This window comes from Lissotriton vulgaris, chromosome 4_1, assembly GCF_964263255.1.
Source record: "Lissotriton vulgaris chromosome 4_1, aLisVul1.2, whole genome shotgun sequence".
NCBI lineage: Eukaryota > Metazoa > Chordata > Amphibia > Caudata > Salamandridae > Lissotriton > Lissotriton vulgaris.
In genome coordinates, this window is record NC_141691.1 from 2044233394 (window position 1) to 2044258111 (window position 24718).

The window sequence follows — 24718 nt, forward strand, 5'->3', positions numbered from 1 at the left end:
AATCTATTTACAATAGGGGACTTGAAAAGAGAAGGCTGATCAGGAAACCTTAAGAAGGCTGAAAGAGAGACATAGCCCTTGATAGTGCCTAGAGCAGAGCCCTGCTGGGCAAGAGAAAGAAGAAAGAGGAGAACTTCTGAAAGGGGGGCAGAGAGTGGATCCACAGCCTTTGCTGCGCACCATGCCACACATTTGTTCCACCTGCAGGCATATACCGTTTTCGTGGAGGGACCCCTAGCTGCCAGAATCACATCACAAACTTCATGAGGCAAGTCAAATGGCCTCAACTGTCACCGCTCAATCTCCACGCAAGTAGGTGGAGACTGGACAGGTTCGGGTGGAGGACCGTCCCCTGCTGCTGCGACAGAAGGTCCTCCTGAAGAAGCAGACAAATCGGGGGATCGACTGACATGCGGAGTAGCTCGGGATACCAGTATCTTCGTGCCCAGTCCAGAGCACCAAGGATGACTTGGGCCCAGTCTCGCCTGATCTTCAGCACTATGGGCAGAAGTGGCATAGGCTTAAAGGCGTACAACAGACCGCAGCTCCACTCACGACGAAAAGCATCACCAAGCGAGTGCCGCCTTGGAAATTCCAACGCGCAGAACTGATGACATTGCGCGTTCTCTTCGGTGGCGAATAGATCTAATCACGCTCTCCCCACTGCTGAAAGAGACCTTACGCCACGTCCGAGTTCAGACACCATTCGTGATCCATCATGCACCGGCGGCTGAGTTCGTCCGCTATGGTGTTCAGAGAACCTGCCAGGTTTTGAACCACCAGGGTGATGCCCTGGTGTTCAAGCCATTGCCAGAGGCGAAGAGCCTCCTGACAAAGGGTCCACGACCCCACCCCGCCCTGTTTGTTGCAGTACCACATGGCGGTGGTGTTGTCCGTGAACACCTGCACTACACTTCCCCGGCCAGAGGGGAGGCATGCCTTCAGTGCAAGATGGATCGCCCGCAGCTCCAGTAGGTTGATATGGAGCCGGGACTCCGCCGGAGACCAGACGCCTCTGAAGGGACGCATCTGTCACCACTACGTGCTTCGATTGGGGTAGGGAAAGAGATCTGCCGCTGACCTAATCGTGGTTCATGAGCTACCACTGCAACTGACTCGCAGTGCCCTCCGAGATCAGGACGTGATCGGACAGGTTGCCCTGATGCTGTGCCCACTGAAACTTCAGGTCCCACTGCAGAGCCCGCACCCGTCATCTGGCGTGATGCACCAGAAGGATGCAGGAGGCCATCAGCCCCAGGAGCCGCAGCGTCAACCTGACCGAGACTCGGGATAAAGGCTGAAAGATCGGAATCAGAGCCTGAATATCCCGAACCCGCTGTTCGGGGGGGATAAACCCGAAACTGCGCCGCGTCCAGAACCGCTCCGATGAAAAGGAGCTTCTGAGAGGGGCACAGGTGTGACTTCGGCACGTTGATGGAGAACCCCAGCAACGGCAGGAGGTTGGCCGTAGTCTGGAGGTGTGTGACGATTGTTTGGGGCGAGCTCGCCTTCAACAACCAATCATCGAGATAGGGGAAGACTGAAATCCCTGATCTGCGCAGATGAGCTGCGACCACCGCCATCACTTTCGTGAACACTCGAGGGGCACTGGTAAGGCCGAAGGGGAGCACGGTAAACTGAAAGTGCTCGTGGCCTACCGTGAACCGCCGGTGGGCTGGCAGGACGGGGATGTGGAAATACGCGTCCTGCAAGTCCAACGCTACCAGCCAGTCTCCAGGGCAGCTAGGACCCGAGCCATATTCAGCATCTTGAACCTCTCCTTCCGGAGGAAGCCGTTGACGCTCCGTAGGTCCAAGATAGGGCGTAGGCCTCCTTTGCCTTTCTTGGGTACCAGAAAGTAGTGGGAATAACAACCACGTCCTACTTCTGGCCCAGGAATGCGCTCGATGGCCCCCTTGGGCAATAGGAACGTAACTTCCTCCTGCAGAAGCTGCACGTTATCCCCTGACACGCGGTGGTATTGCGGTGGCATGGTGGGAGGGGTCACCTCGAAGGGGAGGGAGCAGCCTCTTTGGACGATTTGCAGCACCCACCTGTCCGACGTGATGGTACGCCAGTGGAGGAAGTGATGGCGGACCCTGCCTCTCACTGGCGTCGAATGGGCCTGAAATGGCGGATAAGGAAGGCTTAGAGGCAGATGCGGGTATGGACTGACCCTGCTGGTCTCCCCTGGAAACGCCGCGGTGGAAACCACGTCTGCGTTGAGACTGGTTCTGCGGCCTGTGGCTTGCTGGACGTGTGGGGGCGCCCCTTCCTTGGCCACGAAAGGAGCGAAAAGCAGAAGTTTGCTGGCGTTGGACTAGGCCCAAGGACTTGGCCTTAGCCCTGGAGTCCTTAAAACGCTAGAGCGCACTATACGCTTTGTCGCCAAAGAGGCGACTGCCATCGAAATGCATGTCCATGAGCGTGGCCTGGACATCTCCCGAAAAGTTGGCGGACCTCAGCCAGGTGTGGCGGTGAACCGCCATTGTCGTTGCAATCGCCCTACCCAGCGAGTCTGTGGTGTCAAGTCCACACCGGATCGAGTAGCGTGCTGCATCCCGCCCTTTTGCCAGGGCTTGAGCGAGCCGTGTCCGGGCCTCCTCCGGGCACTGTGGTAGCACCTCCGCAACAGTATCCCACAGAGAGTGGGTGTAACGGCCCAAAAGGCAGGCGTTGTTGACAGACCGCAGCCCCAAACTCAGGGAGGAGAACAGTTTCTTCCCAAACTGATCATACCTTTTAGATTCCCGATCCGGAGGAGCGGTCGGGAATGCGGTCTGGGACGTAGAGGCATGGATCACCAGGCTCTCGGGGTGGGGTGAACGGACAGAAAGCAGGGGTCGCTCCGAGCCGAGCCGTGGCGTCGGGCCACGCTCCGATCCACATCGAGGCCTGTGGAGGGCTTGGACCAGGTGCCCATCAGAACGTCGGTGAGGGTTTCGTTAAATGGCAGTAGAGGCTCTGAGGAGCTTGCCTGCGGTGTGAGCACCTCAGTGCGGAGGTTAGTCCTCACGGCCGTGACAGGGAGCTCAAGGGCCAAGGCCTTGGCCACCCTGTTCAAAACCACGCTGTAAGCAGCCCTCTCCTCCGAAGCCACGGATGGAGGAGAGACTAATCCAGTGTCGGGCGAAGTGTCCAGACCACCAGCTCTTCTGCCCAGTCCTGGCTCAACTGGCACTGCTGTGCCAGAGGGTCCCCAAACCCCTCCCAGTCCTCCTCGTCATCCACCTCCTGATAAACAGGCAAAAATGATGGAGCCTGGTCGTAGGTGAAGGTCTCACCCATCGATGTCGGAGACGGCGCCGGTCCGACGACGGACGCGGACTGAAACTGGGGTTGACGTCGTCCGAGGATAGCGCCGGGAGCAATACCCTCGGGGTCGGCGCCAGCGGAGGAGTCGTGAGATAGACTGGCGACGACCCGGATCCAGGCCTGGATCCTGAGGGGCTCTGCAGCGCTGTGACCGGAGTCGACGATGGCGCTGGAGCCGAAGCACCCGACGGCGCCGAGGCCGGATCCCCCGGCCCGCTAAGGCTCCCAGTCGGACTCGCGGGGCCCGAAGGCCCCTCGGCAGGTTCCGACGGAGGGAAGTGCGACCTCATGGTCGTGAGGAAAGCACTCGTCTCCTCCGGCATCGCGTGCAGCCCAGGGACTGGCGGGTATGGAGCTGGACGCGGAGGCTGCAGCTCCGAACCCCCGGCCACGTTGCACGAGCGTCGGTGGGAGTCGGAAGAGCGATGACTCCTCTTAGACTTCTTTTTTGAATGCCTCGACTTACCTGAGGACTTGGAGCCCGACGAGTGGTGGTGGCTCGTCGAGCGGCGATGACTGCGGCTCCGCGACCGGTCCCTCGACTTCCTCCTCGAGGGGCGCGGAGCCAACTGCCGGAGCTCGAGCAGCTTACAGGACCGCTCCTGTCTAGCCTGCTCTTCCTGGATCTGCGCTTGCTGGCACGGAAAAAGAGAAGAACTGACGTCAGCGCGCAAGGGCGGCGTCTAAGTACTCCGACAACGTCATCCCGGCGATCAAGACGCCGACGGCGGACGCGGAGCTGCGTACGACGCGCAGGGGTACTGCTGACAAACTTTCCGGATCCAGTCTGACGCCTGCGGATATTCTAAGGTAAGGAATCTAACACTAACCTGTTTCTTTCAGATGTCAACAAGCAAGGGTGATGCCAATATGGGGCTCTGCACTCCTGCTTTTGGGGCAGCAAGAGACTGTTTCAGAGCCAGTAGGTGCATAGAAGCAACGGCTGATAAAAACTCAGATCCAGTCTAGTGTGTGGGAATATTCTTAAGGTGAGGAATCCGCATTTAGATTATTCATCAAAAGATTCTAGCTATACTAGAGTGCTTGAGCCAGAACCAAGAACTCATTGGTTGAGTGACTAATCTACGGATGCTCAGTGGGGCTTCCTGCAAAACTCAGTGCCTGAACAAGACTAATGGGTGTCCCAAAGAATTTCAAATGAGTCTAGCATGGACAGAACTGGAGTGGTCTTGAGGTCTATTGGGACTGTCTGAAGGGGACTCAGTGCAGCTGCCTGTGAACGTACCAGCGCGCCCATTGATAATGGCAGAGCTCAGCCATGCATGTGCAGCGGCAAAGTGAACCAAAACTGTTACTCTGAGCTATATCGCCTTACTCCATCACAGAGTGGTAATTTGTTTTAACTCATACAATTAGATAATGAAGGGTTACTAGTGGATAAGAAATACACCCTATTACGCAACCGTAGCCAAAAACTTACCCGGAGGAGGCCGAGTTGCTCCATTAACTTATCAGCGGCACAGGCAAACATAGTAGACTTGTGGTGACGTACATGGCTCAGCATGTGACCTTTCATTCGATTAAAGCTGCCAGTTCCTCTCTCTTGATCGCAAGCTATACAGGAAATAAGGAATAAAATTAACTATTACCATGTATACACAAGGAGTGTGATATTAAGAAACATTGTACAACTGGTACAGAAACAAACTAGTATGAGCTACTAAAAGCTATAATAGGTGTACACTTTACACTGAGCTATTAAACATTCACAGGAATCTCTTACCAACCTTCATCTCTATATAATGCAAAGCACCCGATGCTCAAGACCCCACTTGATGTTACGCTGCCCTGTCATTCCACTTGTTTTTCATTGAGGGAGAGAACAGGTCACACACTAGTGTAAACCATGGGGAAGAAGCTAATAAAATGGAGGTCTGGTCTCAATTTGGTCAAAATTGGAGTTGGTCTAATTGAAGAATGGTACACAGTACCATGTCCTCCTACGTTCAGTGCCGGTTGTATGAAGCTGGCTCTGTATATAATATACCAAAATTAGGTGTAGTGTGCAGAGTCCAGTGGAACCCCAAATGTAGCAGAGGTAAAAGTAAATAGTACCTTACTCTCTATTTGTGGTAGTGTGGGCGAGCAGTAAGGCTTTATCAGAGGGGAGTGTTAAGCATTTGTTGTACACACTTAATCAGCAATTGACGTCACACACTCAAAGACCGAACTCAGACCAATTGTGTTTGTATAAAAATATTGTTTAGTTATTTTATTTCTAGAACCAAGCCAAGCCTTGCACAGGTAAGTTAAGTAAATGCTTTGCAATATATTCTGCAGTGTTTACAAGTGAATGCAAGTTCAAATGCAGTTGTATGAAATACAGGTAAGTCAAGGTATTGAAATTACTGTACAGATTAGTTTTTAGGTATTTTTTAGGTTACTTTTTCTACTCAGTGTGATATGCCTAGATATCACACTGGGACATTTCCTAGAGAAAAGGTAAGTAAAAGCAGTTTTGCACAACTGTTATTTTTTAGGTTTCCATACAAATCAACTCCACAAACTTTTTCAGAGAAAAACAGTCAATAGGTTTCTATGGAGCGAAATGAAGTTAACGGTTACCAGGTAAGTAATCGGTCTTTGGGGTTGAGCCTCTGGGGTTAGAACAAGGGTTCCGCCAGCGTCAAGGGTGCACTCTTGTTACACCCTCAGCGGTCTTAGGACGGCCGAGTGCAGAGTGCTGAGGCCTAAGGTTATCCAATGGGGGATAGGGCTCGTCAGGTTGATGGCTGCTTATGAGCAGGCCACTGGGTTGTGGGAGCTAAGTTCCTTGGGTTTAGCTCAGGGCAAAGGCGGATCCGGTTTAGCAGACAAAGTGCACCCGCAGGGGCAGTTGGGTGCGGTTTTGGCATTGGGTATCCTGTTGTTTTCAATGGGGATTTTCATTTTTTTTGGTTTTTTAGTTGCAGGCTCGTTCCAGGAAGACTTCCGGGAGGAACCAACAGCTTGGCAGGTAAGTTGGAGTGTACGGGGATGTAGGTGCACCTCTGGTTTCTTTTCTCCAGGGTGCAAGGGTGTCTTTTGAGGTCCGATTTCACCTTACTGGGCTCGCAGTAGGGGGGGGGGGGGTCTCTGTGCAGAGGCTGCAGGCAATGTCGGAGAGCCCTGGAGGGGTCAACCCACAGTGGACTCAGACTCTGAAGCCCTGGGGGACCTCACTGGGGACCGGTGGGCTACTCAAACTTGGGCCATAGGCGATAGGTGCAGTGGTGGTTCCAGGCTTCAGGTTTCTTTATCCCCAGCAGGCTCAGAGTCTTTCTTTTGAACAGAGCTGCTGTTCACAGGAGATCCGGTCTTTGTTGAAGGCAGCCAGTCCTCCCAAGGTTTTGGAAGTCCCTGGCTGCAGGACAAGGTGACTTTTGGTGCAGGATCACTGGAAACTGCAGTCGGGCAGGTAGGGCTGAGGCCGAGTCAGTTGTTCTCTGCAGTCTCCTCTGCTAGGTTTCTTCTTTTGTCCTTTATCTTTTTAGGTTGGGGGAATCTCGTTTCTTGGCTCAGGGCTGCCCCTAAATACCGTATTTAGGGGGCGTTTTAGGGGTCTCGAGGTAAGTAGCCTAAAAGCTACTTACCTTAGGGTGACAACATCATTGGTGTGTTCACCCCACGTGGGGGAGTGAGCACAATACCTAATCCTGATTGGGGAGTGCCTGCCATCTGCAAGATGGCGGGCACTGAAGAGTGGGCTTCACCTCGCCTCCCCCACCTGAGGGGTGGGGTTGGCAGAGTTGAGCACTCCTTCTGGGCTGGCTAATTTTTCCTGCCTGTCTTCCCGCCAAAAAAGAAGGGAGACAGGAAGGGGGCCTATTCCTGATAGCAGGAGAGGCTGGGGTCGCATTACAAAGGTTGCAAGGCCTTTGAACTCTCCTGCCACAGATTGGCCTGGGGGAGGTGTGCCCACCTCCTCCCAGGAAAAGCTTTGTTTCTGGGCTCAGGGAGTGAAGGTCCCCACCCCAGGGGTCCAGAAACATGTCTTGTGGTGGCAGGCTGGTGTGTACCAGTCAGAGAACCCACCAGAGGCTGGTTGCTTTTCAGGGGGGTGGGGATCTCGAAAATGCCCTCTGCGTGCATTTTTCATTAAAAGGGTTTAGTGTGTTAAGAAGTTTGATGCCAAATTTCTCAGTTTTCAGTAAAGCCATTATGGTACTGTGGAGTTCGTAATAACAAACTCACAGCACCATATACTCTTAAGCCTTTGGATGCTCATGACGGAATGGTTCCGTCATGAGTACCAGTGCTCCTGTGCTCATGACGGAACCATTCAGTCATGAGAACAGGGGCTCTAAAATCTCTCTGCTGCAGCCAGCAGAGATTTTTGCTTATTTTCATTGGCCTCGGGAGGTTGGGGAAGAGCTTCCCCAACATACAAAGGCAAATTTGCATTTTCATTGCAATGCCGATCGTGTACATGGCGCGCGGACGTCATTGCAATGAAAATGAAACTGAAACTTAGTTACAGTTCCATTGTTTTGGTGCTCGTAGGGCTATCTCAGCCCCCTCAGCACCGAAACACTTGGGAGAGGTATTATTGGAAAGGGGTGAATCTCCCCTTTCCAATGGTAACCTTCCCTAGTGGATCCCTGCAAGGGGTGGGGGCTGCCAAGAATAGGCATGCAAATTCCCCCCTTACCCCCTCAAAGAACCAAACTTTCCAGTTTCCAGTAAAGCCATTAGGGTGCTGTGGAGTTCGTAATGACAAACTCCCAGCACCATATACTCTTATTTGTATTACCACACTTACAATGCCTAAGAATTTGTTTAGACGCTGTAGGGGTTCAAGGCTCATGCACCTGTACCCTCACCACTGGAATATTGCACCCATCTAGAGGGGTGGCTGACCTATGCCAGGGCAGTGGGTTGTAGGCATGGCACAATGTGTGCCATGTCGACTCTTCACTACATCTGTCTGATGACATAAACCAACTCTGGTTTTACTATTTGGAAAAAGAAAGTAAAAACATTTCTTATATTGGTCATAGAAGGCTAGCAATTACTCCAGGACATTCCATCATGTTTTTACCATGACTGTAGTATTACACATAAAATTCATCTGGAAATGATTGGGCCCGCCAATGTGTTTTGGCCACATTCTGCCTTTTGGAAGCATGCACCTATGCCACAGCCAGGTCTGCAGAGGTCTTTGCTACAGAGGGCAACTCGTTTCAGGAAAGAAAGGATCACAGCAATTCTGAAGAATCACATTTGGAAGGAGATTTCCTATATGCAATAGTGATTAACAATGGAACTAATATACGAGAATATCCAATGAAGACAATGTAGCACATGAAAGAGTGCTGTAAACTTTATGCATGACTCGGATCCAAAATTCTTCCACTCAAGACAACAGCAAATATTATGTCGTCGCGATCAGGTGAGAGTGGACGCTTGACTCTGCAGCCACGTGGACCAGGTGGTGTCTTCGACGACCAGGATGGAGGCACGAGCTGTCCCACGTAGGCTCTCGCTGTCGGCGGTGTCGGATCCGGATTTGGAGTCAACAGGCCTTGGCAAAGGCAACCCACGCGGTGAGTGGAAAAGACGTCTGGTGCGGACCAGGAGGGTCCGGGCTGCCTCTCTTTTGGAAGGAAGCAAGGGCCAGTCTGGAGCAACCAGACCAGCGGTGTTGATGTCATGGATCGTCGTCTAGGAGACCACTAGCCAGCCGGCAAGTGACCAGACCACGTGTCGAGCAGCAAACAGGCAGAAGGGCCCCACGCAGATGGTGCAGGAGCTGCTCGGGGCTGGGGCTTCTCAGTCTCCCCAAGGCACTTCGTCGAGGTTACCTCAGAAGTCGTGCTGGAAGCAAAGTGCAGCTTCTCCAAGATGGCCGGTCCCGCGTGTATCGTCGCACCCACGAATCTCAGCTGTGCTGCAGATTTGAGTTGAGGTCGGAGAAGTCTGGGAATCCGGGTCTCGTCGGGCTCTGAAGTCTGGATCCTCGAGGGAAGACGACAAAGTGAAGGCGCTGGACGCTTGATGGTGCCTGCTTGTGCAGGGTGGACACTCCTTGCCCACAAGGGAGATTTCTTCAGTCTTCTGTGTAGAAAGTCTAAGTCCAGAGTTTCTTCTTGCAGAATTTCAGTTCAGGATTAATCTAATTTGGAATGGGACCAGCTCCTACCTTTATCCTGCTAAAGGGGGCTGCACTATAACTAGTTCCCTCCTCTGGGTGGGACCAGGAAGGGGGGTGGTTACACCCCCTATCCTTTGTCCGGTTTCGCGCCAGAGCTGGGGCTGGAGTGCCCCAGCAACTGGATTGAGCCAGTGTATGCACAGGGCACCTTGTGTGCCCCAGGCATGCCTCATTCCTTTCAGCCCTGTCCTACCTAATACACAAAATCCTGTCTGGGGTGGTGCTAGCACCTCCCAAGGCAGGAAACCCTTGTCCAAGCCTCCCTCGCTGGAAGGACTCCTAGCAGCAGGAGGTCAGACTTGTGTCTGTGGTGGCAGCATCCATTTTGTGATGCTGAGGCTCGAGTTAACTTTAACCGGGGTTCACAGTTGGGTACATGTCGTATCCCTCTAAAAGGGTGGAATGCTACGCCCGTCGCCAGAATTGCCGAGGGGGTAGTATTCCAATTTGTATGACCCCTTACTCGACATGTATGCCAAAGCTAGCAATAACCGCGAGGTTATAATGCACTTAAGAGTCTATGGTATAGCGTTATCATGGAAACAGCTAAAGGACCCGGTTCCGAAAGCTGTAGACAGGCTCAGCTCATGCCAGAGCACTATCTCACATAATTCCAAGCACTCTGCCTCCAGGCTTTTTAAGGCCTGCCATAGGAGTGACTTATAGGAGTATATGTGTCCATTCTAGGTTTAGATATAGGTATACTATATCTAAAGCAAAGGGTGATTACACCACCTTGCCCCAGCTGATTGATCAGCCAGTTGTGTCAGATTTGGATGGCCAGCCAGCAGGGGTGGCATAATACATGCTGCAGCCCCTGGTAGGCCTTGGGTTCACTTATGGTGAAGTAGTGTGGCTCACTGGTTAGAGGCGGCAGACCCGAGAGCAGAGGACGGCCCGGGACCAGGGTTCGATTCCCGGCGCGGCAGGTTTCTGGACCAGGGTCAGCGGACTCGATAATTCTCTCGCCTCGGTGCCCACTCTGATCAGCGTTCACACTCGGCAACTCTGGGCATTAGCTTGCCTCATCTTCACTAACGGCCCCACCAGACCGCCGGGGATGCCTGGTCTCACCCTGGAGATACCCATTAAGGGACCATCTCTCAGGGAAGCCAGGAAGGGTTTCGCAGCGGTCGAAGCGCCTTGGGACCCTCCGGGTAAGTAGTGCGCTATATAAATGCCTATACATTTACATTTACATGCCCTGGGTACCTATGGTACACTGTACAAGGACTTACAAGAGTGACCCAATACCAATTGGTAAATGTACCTAAAGTACATGGATGTCAATTTAGAGAGAGAACTGCTAGGCTGTGGGTCTGATTAGCAGGCCCACAGCCAGGGAAAGTCGTAAACCAGTGAAGCAAAAAGCAAAAATCTGGGGTGACCATAGGATTGCAGACCCTACTCTCCTACACAGAGTTCCTAGGGGCGATCCGGAGGAGGGGCTAGCGGTGTGGGGTCCATTGCGATTGTTTCTACAAATTGGCTCCCTTGAGCTTTGAGCTGACGAGCTCCTGGACGACGCACCTGTGTGCCGGTTCGGGCATCGAGACCTTTGACGGTTGCTTGGCAGCCTTCTCTTCCACCCCAAACTATTTTCTCTACTGATGAGGGAAGTTACCTCGAAACCCGAGCCATGTCTCGGGCGATATCCAAAAACCCGGGACATGTATCGGGTCTAGAGATTATCAGTTCAACAAGTACCTACTTGCACCCACTGGGGTGAACCACTCAAGAACTCCATGTACCGGAGTCCCTAGGGGCGGTCCGGAGGAGGGGCTAGCGGTGTGCGGTCCATTGCGATTGTTTCTACAAATTGGCTACCTTGAGCTTTGAGCTGACGAGCTCCTGGACGATGCACCTGCGTGCCGGTTTGGGCATCGCGGCCTTTGACGGTTGCTTGGCGGCCTTCTCTTCCACCCCAAACTATTTTCTCTACTGATGAAGAAAGTTATCCCGAAACCCGAGCCATGTCTCGGGCGATATCCAAAAACCCGGGACATGTATCGGGTCTAGAGGTCATCAGTTCAACAAGTACCTACTTGCACCCACTAGGGTGAACCACTCAAGAACTCCATGTACCAGAGTCCCTAGGGGCCATCCGGAGGAGGGGCTAGCGGTGTGCGGTCCATTGCGATTGTTTCTACAAATTGGCTCCCTTGAGCTTTGAGCTGACAAGCTCCTGGACGACGCACTGCGTGCCGGTTCGGGCATCGAGGCCTTTGGCGGTTGCTTGGCGGTTCAACAAGTACCTACTTGCACCCACTGGGGTGAACCACTCAAGAACTCCATGTACCAGAGTCCCTAGGGGCGATCCGGAGAAGGGGCTAGCGGTGTGCGGTCCATTGCGATTGTTTCTAGTCTCCAGTTTGATGTTAGTCTGGATCGCCACTGTACAATGTGGTTCTTTCACAGAAACCAGCAAATAAGGAGTACTTTTCCTAAGAAAGAATTTTGAAAATTCATAAAGAGGCTAAAGGTGTACCCCCAAAGTGAGAAAAACAGGTCCCCTGATGAGACTCTTGTGCTCTTAAAAATATTAAAATGTGGTTAGACAAGAGTCACAACTCTGTAAGGATACACTCTAACCTCTACTCCCCTCCCAGGAAAGGCATCCTTATCAGCACATACATGGTCACCCTGGAACATCCTGCCTGGTCAGAGAAACCAGAGGTTACAATACTGGGAAAGTGACACTGTACCACAGGCCAGTGGTGACGTCACTGCATCTCAGATATAAAGGAATCTGGCTCATTCCAAGCAGCTACATGATGAGCGCGATGACAGCAAAATCTGACTGAATTCATCATTCACTCCAGTACTTCCAACTATTCAGAAGCAGCAAGTGGGGAAGTGAGCATACACCCTCAACATGATGAGTTGGGACAACTGGTCACTCACGCAGTAGGTTAGGAAGCACTATGCTTTAAAGTGGGAGGGACGACTAAACACCCACAGCAAACATAGGAAAACATAAGACGAACAAGCCGGTGTAGAGATTTAAGTGATACAATAAACTGCAACATGTGATTTACCAATCCTATTTCTGCCTGGAAAGCACTAGGTAGGAAAGGAACAGTCTCCTGTGGCCATTATGCGATCCAAAACTCTAGAGCTAGCACATGAAGTGCATAGACACAGTTTCAATATATGTCAATGACACATAAGTACATTCACAGAATATTTTTTTTCCAATATGAATGGGAATCGAAAATGAACATTACACAGTAGAGTGGAAAAAGTTTAGTGCAACTATTAGAGAAAAATGTATAGGACAGATCTATGACATCAGGATCCAGTTGAGAGCAGACAAAGTAGTAAAATGCCAGATAGAAAAGGAAGGCTGCCATAGATACTGCTAGTTAGACATTCAACTGATTATACAAGCACAATTTACAGACTCCATAGGAAATATGACGCACATGTCAACCTTCTAGCCTGGTTATTAAAACGGGAGAAACCCAACCACACAGTTTGCAGCTAAAAGGGAGATGGGTGTGAACGCTACAACAGTGAAAGATTTTTTAGAAATGTAAGGACTACATGTCGAAGGTGTAAACACAACCACACAAATGGAGCAGAGATGAAATAACAGATCATTTGAACACAACTATGTCGTTCAAAGTTGCGGAAGGGTAATGCACTGGGTAGTGAACGTGCCTGTAAAATACTTTGGAATATGTATTGCTGCTGTTTGAACAAATGGGCTTTGGCAAAATTATTCTCATTAGCTGGGTAGATAACTCAAAATGGACCACAGAGAACAGTGCAGCACTCCCAAATAATGAGGCGTAATATCCCAAAGGTATATCCATACACTATCAGGCAGTGAGAGGAGTCTGTTACATGATATTTAAAACCGCCTTAGTATAATTATTGATTGCACTAAAGATGCCAGTACAGTGCGCCAGGTTTTTAAAGAACACAACACTAGAAATGATGGTTACCAGATGGCGGCTATAAGACAGTGGGAAACCGGTAACCAATAACAGAATCATAATTTATTGCATAAGTTCAAAAGCTTTCTGGGGTCAGGTCCTCATGAGCACATGGCTGACCCACGCAGCAAAGGAAATAAAGAAATTGTTCAGAAATAATGGAGTACATACGGAAATAGCACAAGGGGAGAGATCGTAACTAACTTACTCTAAAAAAGCAAGTCAAGATATACTTTGGTGGGTCCCCAGTTTGTGCCAGATGTGGCACTTCCATTGCCGATTACCTTCATGCAACATGGAAATGCCCACAAACGTGCAGAAATTCAGGTGGGATGTTGTTGAGAAACTGAATATGACTTCTGACTATCAGGAACATTGCCAAAAGATATTCTGAAACAGCACTTCATAAGGATTTTACCAGAAAAATAAAACTTCAATTAGGGCTAGACCAAGGGACACACGACTTGACCGATGGCTGAGGGCTTTGCAGGAATAGGTAATGGCATAGTAAAAACACACAACATTCTCGGAATGATGAACGACTAATAGAAGACCTAGCATAGTGGTCTAAATACTGCAACAGCTATCATACCCCCTTGATAAAAGGGGTGTTTTTCATATTTGGCCCCTGCTTTTTGGATCTCCTTACCGCTTACTATCAGAACCACAGCTTATTATATGGAGTTCCGCAAACTGTTGAAAACCTGGCTATTTTCACAAGCCTTTGCTGAGTGAGTAGTTCTTCCTTTACGTCTGTCCTTATCGCCAAGAAATTGCCTGGTCATCGCGCGCTCAATAAATTCCTTTCAACTTCAACTTGATAAAAGGCAACATAAATTAACTAATATAAAAACCCTAATATATGACCACTTAGTAGTGGAAGAATGTTAATGTTCTATGTTAAAGGTCTCTTGTAACGCGCATGCCTCACCCAGGGGCATCTCAGCGCTAACTAGACAGAAACCCGAAGGAGAGAAAGATTGGATGGAATATGCTACTTACCAGTATGCATCTGTTCTTGGCATGTAGGGCTGCTGACATTCATATCTGTGCATAGATCGCCGTCTAGTGTCGGGTCTGGATGATTGCACATTGTTGTCCTGGAAGAGTCTTCGAAGTATCACGAGATAGGTGGCTCCTCCCCTAGACTACAGTGCGCATGGGTATCCTCTCCATCTTCAGATTGTTTTTCGCCATTGTGGCAGAGATGGAGTATGATACAGTAAGTGATGTCCATGCTAACAAAGTATTATTGAATGCTAAAGCTGCTACAGGCACCGGGGAGGAGGGTGGGCGATATGAATGTCAGCAGCCCTACATGCCAAGAACAGATGCATACTGGTAAGTAGCATATTCCGCTCGAGGCATGTGGGCTGCTGAATTCATATCTGTGCATAGAATGTATAGCAGTCTCTCCCCTAGCGGTGGTTGCCTGTGCCAGCTGCGGCATTCTGAAAAAGAGTTTTTAGAACAGCCTGTCCCACAGCTGCTTGCTGCTTGGAGTGTACATCTACGCAGTAGTGTTTGGTAAATGTATGTATGGTAGACCATGTGGCTGCTCTACATATTTCCTCTAGAGGAATGTTTCCTAGGAAAGCCATGGATGCTCCCATTTTGCGTGTGGAATGCGCTCTTGGGGGAACTGTTCAAGTGCGTTTAGCTTTAATGTAACATATTTGGATGCACGTAACTATCCATTAAGCTAAACCATTTTTTTAAATAGGGTTACCTTTGTGCTGTGGTGAAAAGGCAACAAACAACTGTTTCGTCTTCCTGAAATGTTTTGTCCTGTCTATGTAATATAGGAGAGCTCTCTTAACATCCAGTGTGTGCAGGGCTCTTTCAGGTACTGACTGTGGATTTGGGAAGAACACTGGCAGTTCTATTGTCTGATTGATCTGGAAGTGTGATACCACTTTGGGCATGAATTTAGGGTTTCTCCGAAGTACGACCCTATTTGCGTGAATTTGAATGAATGGCTCTTGAATAGTTAGGGCTTGCAGCTCGCTAACTCTTCTAAGCAAAGTAATGGCTACGAGAAAAGCCACCTTCCATTATAAAAATTGTATTTTACATGAGGTTAAAGGCTCAAAAGGTGGTCCCATTAGTCTAGTTAAAATAACGTTTAGGTTCCAGACTGGTGAAGGTGGGTGTCTTGGGGGGAATCACTTGTTTGAGGCCCTCCATGAATGCCTTAATTGTAGGCACTCTGAACAGTGAAAGGTGCTGCCTGTTTTGAAGGTAAGCAGCTATAGCTGCTAAGGGTATCCGTATGGACGTATAGGCTAGATTGCAGCGGTGTAAGTGCAAAAGATAGCATATGATATTTTGAATGGACGCGTCTAGTGGGTTTATGTCGTTGTTGTTACAATAAATGACAAAACGTTTCCACTTTGACGCATAGCAAGCTCTTGTTTTAGGCATCCTGCCTCCCTGATAATGTTCATGCAGTCAGGAGGTAAGTTGAGGTAGCCGAACTCTAGGACCTCAGGAGCCAGATTGCAAGGTTCAGCTGCTGCGGATCTGGGTGCTGAATGTCTCTATGGCTCTGCGTTAAGAGACTGGGTGTTAGTCGTAGTCTTTGATGAGGCACCACGGAAAGTTCTAGGAACGTGGTGTACCACGGTTGCCTCGCCCATGTTGGAGCAACTAGGATAAGTGTCATGGAGTGCTGGCGCAATTTGCGTGCCACCAGCGGTATCAACGGTGTTGGTGGAAAAGCGTAGGCAAATTTGCCTGACCAGTTCATCCATATCGCATTTCCCTGAGACTGCTGGTGTGGGAACCTTGCGGCGAAGGACCAACATTTTGCGTTTTCCTTTGTGGCGAACAGATCTATTTCTGGCTGTCCCCACTGTTGGAAGTATGGTTGAAGCACTGAGGGGTGAATCTCCCACTTGTGCACTTGCTGGCTGTGTCTGCTGAGCAGATCCGCTATCTGATTGTCCTTGCCTGGAAGGTGTTCCGCCATGAGAAAAATGTTTCTCTGGATGGCCCACTTCCACACTCTTTGAGCCAGATGTGACAACTGTGGAGAGTGTGTTCCTCCCTGTTTCTGTAGGTAGTACATTGCAGTCATGTTGTCCGTCCGGGCCAACACGGTTTTGTTGCACAGATTGCCATAAAAATTGCCATCAGCTCTAGCAGGTTGATGTGCAGTTTCTTCTGCTGCGTGGTCCATAGGCCCTGTACTGTATGGTGGAGGACATGGGCTCCCCACCCTATCAGGGATGCGTCCGTTGTTAGCAGCATTTGTGGTACAGGCTCCTGGAACAGTCGTCCCTTGCAAAGGTTTTGTGGTTTCCACCAATGCAGAGAGTTGTATGCACGACTGGTCACCAATACTAGGTCGTTTAATTGTCCCTGAGCCTGGTTCCACTGCCGTGCTAGGAAACTCCTGCAGCGGACGCATGTGAAGTCTTGCATGAGGGACTATGAAGATGCACGAGGCCATCATGCCTATCAGTTGCATAAACACTCGGGCTGGGAGTGAGTGTTGCGGCCTGAACTTCTGGATGAGCGTTTGAATGCTGTTTATTCTGGCAGGATTTGGTTGTGCTTTTGCTGCCAGAGTGTCTATTGTTGCTCCCAGATACTGCTGCACGTGGGCAGGCTGGAGATGGGATTTGTTGTAGTTCATCGAGAAACCTAGACTGTGCAGGAGCTGAATAGTGCGCAACATTGGGCTGGCACATTGCTGGGCTGACTGTGCTTGTATTAGCCAGTCATCCAGATATGGATAGACATGTATATGCTGTCTTCTGAGGTGTGCATCTACTGTCGCTAGGCACTTGGTTAACACCCTTTGGGCTGTTACCCCAAAAGGGAGGACCTTGAATTGGTAGTGCTGATTTAGAATTGTAAACCTGAGATATTTCCTGTGTGCCGGGTGTATAGGTATATGGAAATATGCGTCTGAGGTCCAGTGTTGCGAGGATGTCTCCTTGAGGCAACAGTGGCAAGACCTGCTGCAAAGTGATCGTGTGGAAATGCTCTGATAAGATGTATTGGTTTAGGGGCCTGAGGTCCAAAATTGGTCTGAGAGACCCATCCTTTTTGGGGATTAGGAAGTAGAGAGAGTACACCCCTGTACCCTGGTGTTCTAACGGTAGTAGTTCCATGGCCCCCTTTTGTAGCATGCTGATGACTTCTTGCTGCAATAAGTGTAGGTGTTCTGCGGACATAGGACGGGGTCTTGGGGGTATATTGGGCGGTGTGGAGATTAACTCTAGGCAATAGCCATGCTGTATAATTTGCCTCACCCAACTGTCTGTAGTTATGGTTTCCCAGACTGGTGTAATCTTCCCCGGACCGGTGTTACATGGTCTGGGGGCAGTGACAAGAAGTCACTGTTTGGTGTTGGTGGAGGATCTGGAGCGTCGTCTACCCTTGGTGTTATTGCCACGGTACCCACCTCTACTGTTTATGTTGTAGGCGTTTTGCGTGTTGCCTTTATTGTAAGAGGTTTGCTGTATTGAGGCTCCTCTGTTGCCGGAGCGACGAAAGGAACCGCCTCTATATTGCTGTGATTGCAAGGCACCCATAGACTTGGCTGTCTCGGTGTCCTTCTTCATTTTGTCCAATATTGTGTCCACATCAGGACCAAATAAATAGTCAGGGTTTACAGGTTGATTAAGTAAAGTGGTTTGAACTTCATTTTTAAACCCAGAGATGTGTAGCCATGCATGTCTTCTGAGCATGACACTGGTGTTGATAGCACTTGCTGCTGTGTCTGCTGCATCTAACGCACATTTGATGGATGCGTTAGATATGAGCTTTCCCTCTTGTATCAGGAATTCTGCCTGTTCCTTATAAAGGTCTGGTAGATGTTGGAAGATTTGCTCCAGTGTGTCATAGTGCGCCCTGTCATACCTGGCTAGCAGGGCTTGCGTGTTTGCAATTCTCCATATGTTAGCCTCTTGAGCAGCCACCCTTTTGCCGGAGGCCTCCAGAATTTTGGACTCTTTGTCTGGAGTTGGAGCTTCGCCAGAGGTTTGAGAATTAGCACGTTTACGTGCATTGGAGACGACTAAAGAGTCCAAAGGCAGTTGTCCCTTAATGTATGTAGGGTCAACTGGGGCTGGCCTGTATTTTCTCTCTATCCTCTGGTTAATGACCTCCTGGTTGTGTCTTGAAATATGTCCCCTGCATGTTTAAGCACCCCTTTTAGCATTGGCAGTGTTTTGACGTTTTTCTCAAAGGTGCTGAAAGTGTCAAAGAGGAAGTCTTCATCAATGGGATCTGCATGCATCTCCACATGGTAATTATATGCTGCCCTTTCTATTAGTGCGTTGAAGGCAGCTGTGTTCCCTGTAAGCGATGTTTTAACAGGGTATGCAGTATTGTCAGGAATTGTCTGAGAGTATCCAGGATCTACAGGGTCAGACCATGGCTGAGTTTGTATGTCCTGGTCATTAACCGTCGGATAATTGTACTGGTCATTGTCCTCATACTCCCCATAGTCATCTGTGCGTGTGGGCGAGTACGTATAGGTTTCCTGCACATATGGTGTGATAGTCTCAAAGAGAACTGGAGATGTTGAAGTGTCTCTTTTTCTTTTTAGAGGTATTTTGTAGGACTCAACGTTAGTGTCAGGTCTGACTTTTTTTTTTAATAGGGTAACCTTCCCAGTATCGGGGTCAACATACAGTTTGGACTGTTCTTCAGCTGATGGGTCCTGTTCCTTAGCTCTTTCCCCCAATCTTGGCCTTTTTGCCTGGGTCGGTTCGAATCCGCTATCTTGTTCGACCGTCCTCGGCTTGACGTGCGGAGAAGTCCGAATTTTATTGGTCCGAGAGACTTTGGTTGTTGGACCGTTTTAGTAGACTGTATGATCTTTTTCGGCGCCGTGGTTATCGATCCGACTGTTTTTGATTGTTCGATAACCATCCTCTGGCCCGGTGTCGACTTCGGAGCTTGCTGCTTCGGAGCGATGTTTTGTTCCCTTGGTTCGACGGAGCCCTTCGGCTCGATTCTTGCACTTGCCTTGGTTGTTCGACCCGTATTTTGGGATCGACAACCGTTGTCCGTTTTGTGTTGCTTGGCATCGATGTCGTCGGCTCGACGGCCTTCAGCTTAATCGCGGACATGGCCATAGTGGCTCTGGCCTTGACAACCTTTGCACGCGACCTCGACTGGTCGACGACCTGTTTTTGTTTGGTCGGCTTCGACAGATCCGCCATTTTCGGTCCGAAGAATGGGATGTCGATCAGTTTCGGTTTCTGTTTAGGTTGTATCACTTTCGGTTTAGATTTTACCAAAGTTTGGTAATGTCGCACCAATGGCTCTTGTATTATATTCTTAGCCGGGCTTAACCGCGGGGCTATAGAATCGACGTTCTGATCTTGGCTAAGGCTTTCCGGCGATGCCTCGACCCGAGCCTCTGGATCTGAACATGCGAATATATTGGGCTCCGTACTCACGGTTGGCCCAGCGTCCTCGCCGGAGTCATCCTCAACGGCTCCAATGCCTGGATCGTCGTCCCCTACCTCGACGATGTCTTCTTCCTCATCGACGTAGTAGTTGGAGTCATGTACAGACCCCTGCTCCAACTGCTGATCCAAGTCTTCAGGCTCGACGTCATCTTCAAAGATGTTCTCTGGCTCAGGCGCTGACTTCTGCATCGTCTGCCCCGCTGCACGTCGAACCCGAAGTGCATTTTTTGACCGAAATTGAGCACAAGCTAAGCAGTCGGCTTCGTTGTGTTCTGGAGATAAACACTTGTTACAGACTGGGTGTTTATCAATGTGTGGGTATTTAGAGTTACAGTTGGGGCATCGCTTGAAAGGACTTCGTTCCATGACGATTGGCCCTGATGTCGAGAAGGCCACGCGGTCCGATTTGACGTCCTGAGTAGAAAGAACAGGAATAAGTTGTTGGTACCGATCGAAGAAACAATACCGACGCCCCGAAGGCCTTTAGAAAGTTATTAATCTATTTCCGAACTCCGAGTAACGAAAGTACATCCGAACCCAATGGCGGAAAAAAACAATCTGAAGATGGAGAGGATGTCCATGCGCACTGTAGTCCAGGGGAGGAGCCACCTATCTCGTGATACTTTGAAGACTCTTCCAGGACAACAATGTGCAATCATCCGGACCCAACACTAGGCGGCGATCTATGCACAGATATGAATTCAGCAGTCCACATGCCTCGAACACCAGAGCTACAGTAAAATATTAGAATAAGAAAGCCTTCAATAGTTTCCTAAAAACAAGGTAAGATGTGGACTTACGCAAGGCTTCTGGCAGGGAATTCCAGTATTTGGGGGCAATATAAGAGAAGGCTTTGCCCCCTAAACACGTCCGCCAAATACGTGGAATCATCAGCAGAGCCTTTTCATTCAATCTCAAGTTGTGGCAAGAGGTCTGCTTACAGAGTTTGTTTTGCAGGTATTCAGGACCTATTCCATTAGTAGCTTTAAAGTTGAAGCAGCAAATCTTAAAAAACGACCTCTTTTTCACTAGGAGCCAGTGAAGCTCTTTCAGCAGAGGAAGTGACGGTGAGCCCGGCGGATGGTTTAAAACCATCGGAGCTGCCATAGTTTGGATGACTTGGAGTTTTGCTATCAGGGTATCACCTACTTCCGCCAGTAGAGCGTTTCCGTAGTCCAAACGGCTCACCACCATCGCCTGGACCACCGTTCTACGATGTTTCACTGGTAAGTATGGAATGATTCTATGAAGTAGTCGGAGACTGTAGTTGCACAAGCTCAAGATGTTTCTGACATTATCCTTCATAGTCAGTTTGTCATCCAATTGTATTCCTAGGCTTTTTACTGATGTTAAAGGGATGGGAGCCGTCCCTAACTGGGCAGGCCACCAGTCAGCCAGAGTCAGATCCTTCGCTTTCCCCAGAAACATCAGCTCCATTTTCTCTGGATTAAGTTGGAGGCAGGATTCTGCCATCCAATTTGAGATGGCCAACATTCCCGCCGAGAAGCGCACTTTCTCCTCTTCTAAATTTGACCCAATGGGAAAGACCAGTTGAGTATCGTCTGCATATGAGACAACCTCAAACCCATAGCGTCGGACGATCTTAGCTAATGGGGCCATATAAACTTTGAAGAGAGTAGGGCTTAAACATGAGCCCTGCGGAACTCCCTTGTCAAGCTGGAATTTTTTTTGACCTGAAAGCGCCTACCATGACCAATTGCTTCCTGTCAACCAAAAAGATCATTAGCCATTTCAGAGCAAAATCCCCAACCCCACAACTGCCGGATGTATGCTTTTACAATGCGATGTTTTACATCGCAGTACTTTACGACACATGTTTTACAACGCAAGTCGTTACCACGACTTGCATTGTTGGAGGTTGGATAGTTAATAGTTTAATTTACTATTCCAACTCCAGTCCCGTGGATAGTAGGGAAGGAGTTGGATAGTAAATTAAACTGTTTACTATCCTGGAGCGCTCCCCTGCTCAATTCGTTTTTACAACTTGCGTTGTAAAAGTTGCGTCGTAAGGGAACTGCGGTGTAACATCCGCGTTGTAAAGGATGTTCCCCGTAATTGCCAATAGGGCAGTCTCGGTCCCGAAAGCCTGACTGCAAAAGATCCAAGATATTATTGGACTCTAGATAGTGGCTCAATTGCTTATTTATGGGTTTTCAGTATTTTCCCCAACAAAGGTAGCAGCAATATTGGTCTATAGTTGTTCAAGTCCTTGGGGTCTGCTGTTTGTTTTTTAATAATTGGGCAGATATGGGCTTCCTTCCACACTATTGGAATGAAGCCATTGGCAATAGAGGAGTTGAAAATCTCCTGAATTGGAGGGGCACAAGTAGAGGAAATCAGAGCCATAGTATTTGGAGGGCACATATCACTCAGAGACCCTGATTTTGATGCTTGAAGTTGGAGACTTACATCTTTTAGTGAGATCGGTCCAAAATGATTAAGAGTGCAACCCGGTGTTGGTGCAAAAACATCATGACACCCAATAGATTTATCAAGGATGGTGCTCTTGATGGGGAAGGAATATGCTACTTACCAGTATGAATGTTCTTGGCATAGAGGGCTGCAGAGTGATACATTATGAATAGATCGCCATCTGGTGTTGGGCTCGGATGATTGCACTTGTTTTTCTCTTGGAGAGTTTTTTGTATCTTGGTGACTCCTCCTTTGGTTGCTAGTGCGCATGGGCATCGGCTCCATCCTTAGATTGTTTTGCCATAGTAGGGTTAGATGGAGTAGTATGATAGAATACAGATAGAAATGCCCATGTAAGTGTATCGAAATAAGATATTGTTGGAACAGACACAGGTTTCCGGGGAGGCTGGGAGGGCATGTACCACTCTGCAGCCCTCTATGCCAAGAACAGATGCATACTGGTAAGTAGCATATTCCGTTCGAGGCATATGGGCTGCAGATGGTACATTATGAATAGACTATACAGCAGTTCTCTCCCTAGCGGTGGTCGCCTGTGTCTGTTGCAACAGTCTGAAATAAAGTCTTTAGTACAGCTTGTCCCACTCTAGCTTGTTGTGTTGTGTGCACATCTACACAATAGTGCTTTGTGAAGGTATGCGGTGTAACCCAGGTAGCTGCTTTGCATATGTCATCTATTGGAATGTTTCCCAAGAATGCCATAGATGCTCCTAGTTTACGTGTAGAGTGAGGTCTAGGAGGAACAGTTAATGTCCTCTTTGCCTTTAAGTAGCATATTTGTATACATTTTACAATCCATCTGGCAATGCCTGCTTTAGAGATGGGATTGCCCTTATGTGTAGGAGAAAACGCTACAAATAGCTGTTTTGTCTTTCTGAAAGTTTGTGTTCTTTCTATATAATACAATATTTCCCTTCTGACATCTAATGTGTGTAGGGCCCTTTCCGCTACCGTCTGTGGTTTTGGAAAGAAGACCGGTAGTTTCACTGACTGATTGATGTGGAATGCTGAAATTACTTTAGGCAAGAATTTTGGGTTTGTTCTAAGAACCACCTTGTTTTGATGTAACTGCATGAATGGTTCTTGAATTGTAAACGCTTGTAACTCACTTACTCTTCTGAGTGAAGTGATAGCTATGAGGAAGGCCACTTTCCATGTGAGGAATTGTATTTCACACCTATGCATAGGTTCAAAGGGTGGTCCCATTAGTCTGGTAAGTAGTATGTTGAGATTCCAGACTGGGGAAGGTGGCAGTCTTGGTAGAATGACTCTTCTGAGTCCTTCCATGAAAGCTTTAATTGCTGGTACTTTAAACAGGGAAAGATGTTGCCTGTTTTGTAGGTACGCTGCTATAGCTGCGAGATGCACTCTGATCGAGGTATATGCTAAGTTGCATTGCTGCAAGTGTAGTAAATAGCAAATAATCTGTTTAGTAGATGCGTCCAGAGGGTTGATGTGGTTACTGTTACAGTGTACAGCAAACCTTTTCCATTTTGCTGCATAGCATGCTCTGGTGGTAGGACGTCTTGCTTGTTTAATGATTTCCATACATTCTGGAGGTAAATCTAAGTATCCAAACTCTATGACCTCAGGAGCCAGATCGCTAGGTTCAATTGATTGGGATCTGGGTGCATTATTTCTCCATGGTTCTGTGTAAGGTGCATGGGTAATAATCTTAGCTTTTGATGTGGCACCTGTGAGAGTTGCAGTAGCGTGGTGAACCACGGCTGTCTTGCCCACGTGGGTGCTACTAGTATCATTGTCATTGAGTGCTGTTGCAGTTTCCGAACCACTAACGGAATTAGTGGGAGAGGGGGAAAAGCGTAAGCAAATTTGTTGGACCAATTTATCCATAGTGCATTGCCCTGGGACTTGTGGTGTGGGTATCTGGATGCGAAGATTTGGCATTTTGCGTTCTGATGATTGGCAAACAGATCTATCTCTGGTTGTCCCCATCTTTGGAAGAATGGCTGCAGTATTTGGTTGTGCAGCTCCCATTCGTGTACTTGTTCTGACTCTCTGCTTAGGATGTCTGCTATCTGATTTTGAACTCCTGATAGGTGTTCTTCTAACAGATAGATCTTTTGAGGAATGGCCCATCTCCAAATGTCCTGTGCTAGTCTGGATAGTTGGAGCGAGTGTGTCCCCCCCTGTTTTTGAATATAATACATTGCAGTCATGTTGTCTGTTCTGATCAGGACTGCCTTGTTTGTTATTTGCATCTGGAAAGCTTTTAGTGCTAGAAATACTGCTAGTAGTTCCAAGTAGTTGATGTGCAGTTTCTTTTGCTGCACACTCCATTTCCCCTGCACTGTGTATTTGTCCATGTGCGCTCCCCATCCGGAGAGCGATGCGTCCGCTGTCAGTATCGCTTGTGGAATCGGTTCTAGGAACGACCGTCCTTTGGAAATGTTTGTTGTGTT

At 49.0% G+C, this 24718-nt stretch overlaps 1 protein-coding gene across 1 annotated transcript in view; it reads right to left on the minus strand.

The window, feature by feature from the left end:
• NUGGC (nuclear GTPase, germinal center associated) overlaps positions 1-24718 on the minus strand; it is a 1233257-nt gene that overhangs the window by 268579 nt on the left and 939960 nt on the right. Inside the window, exon 21 of the mRNA XM_086966431.1 lies at positions 4757-4890. Within this exon, the coding sequence (XP_086822557.1) occupies positions 4757-4890 (134 nt within the window). The remainder of the gene's footprint in view (positions 1-4756; positions 4891-24718) is intronic.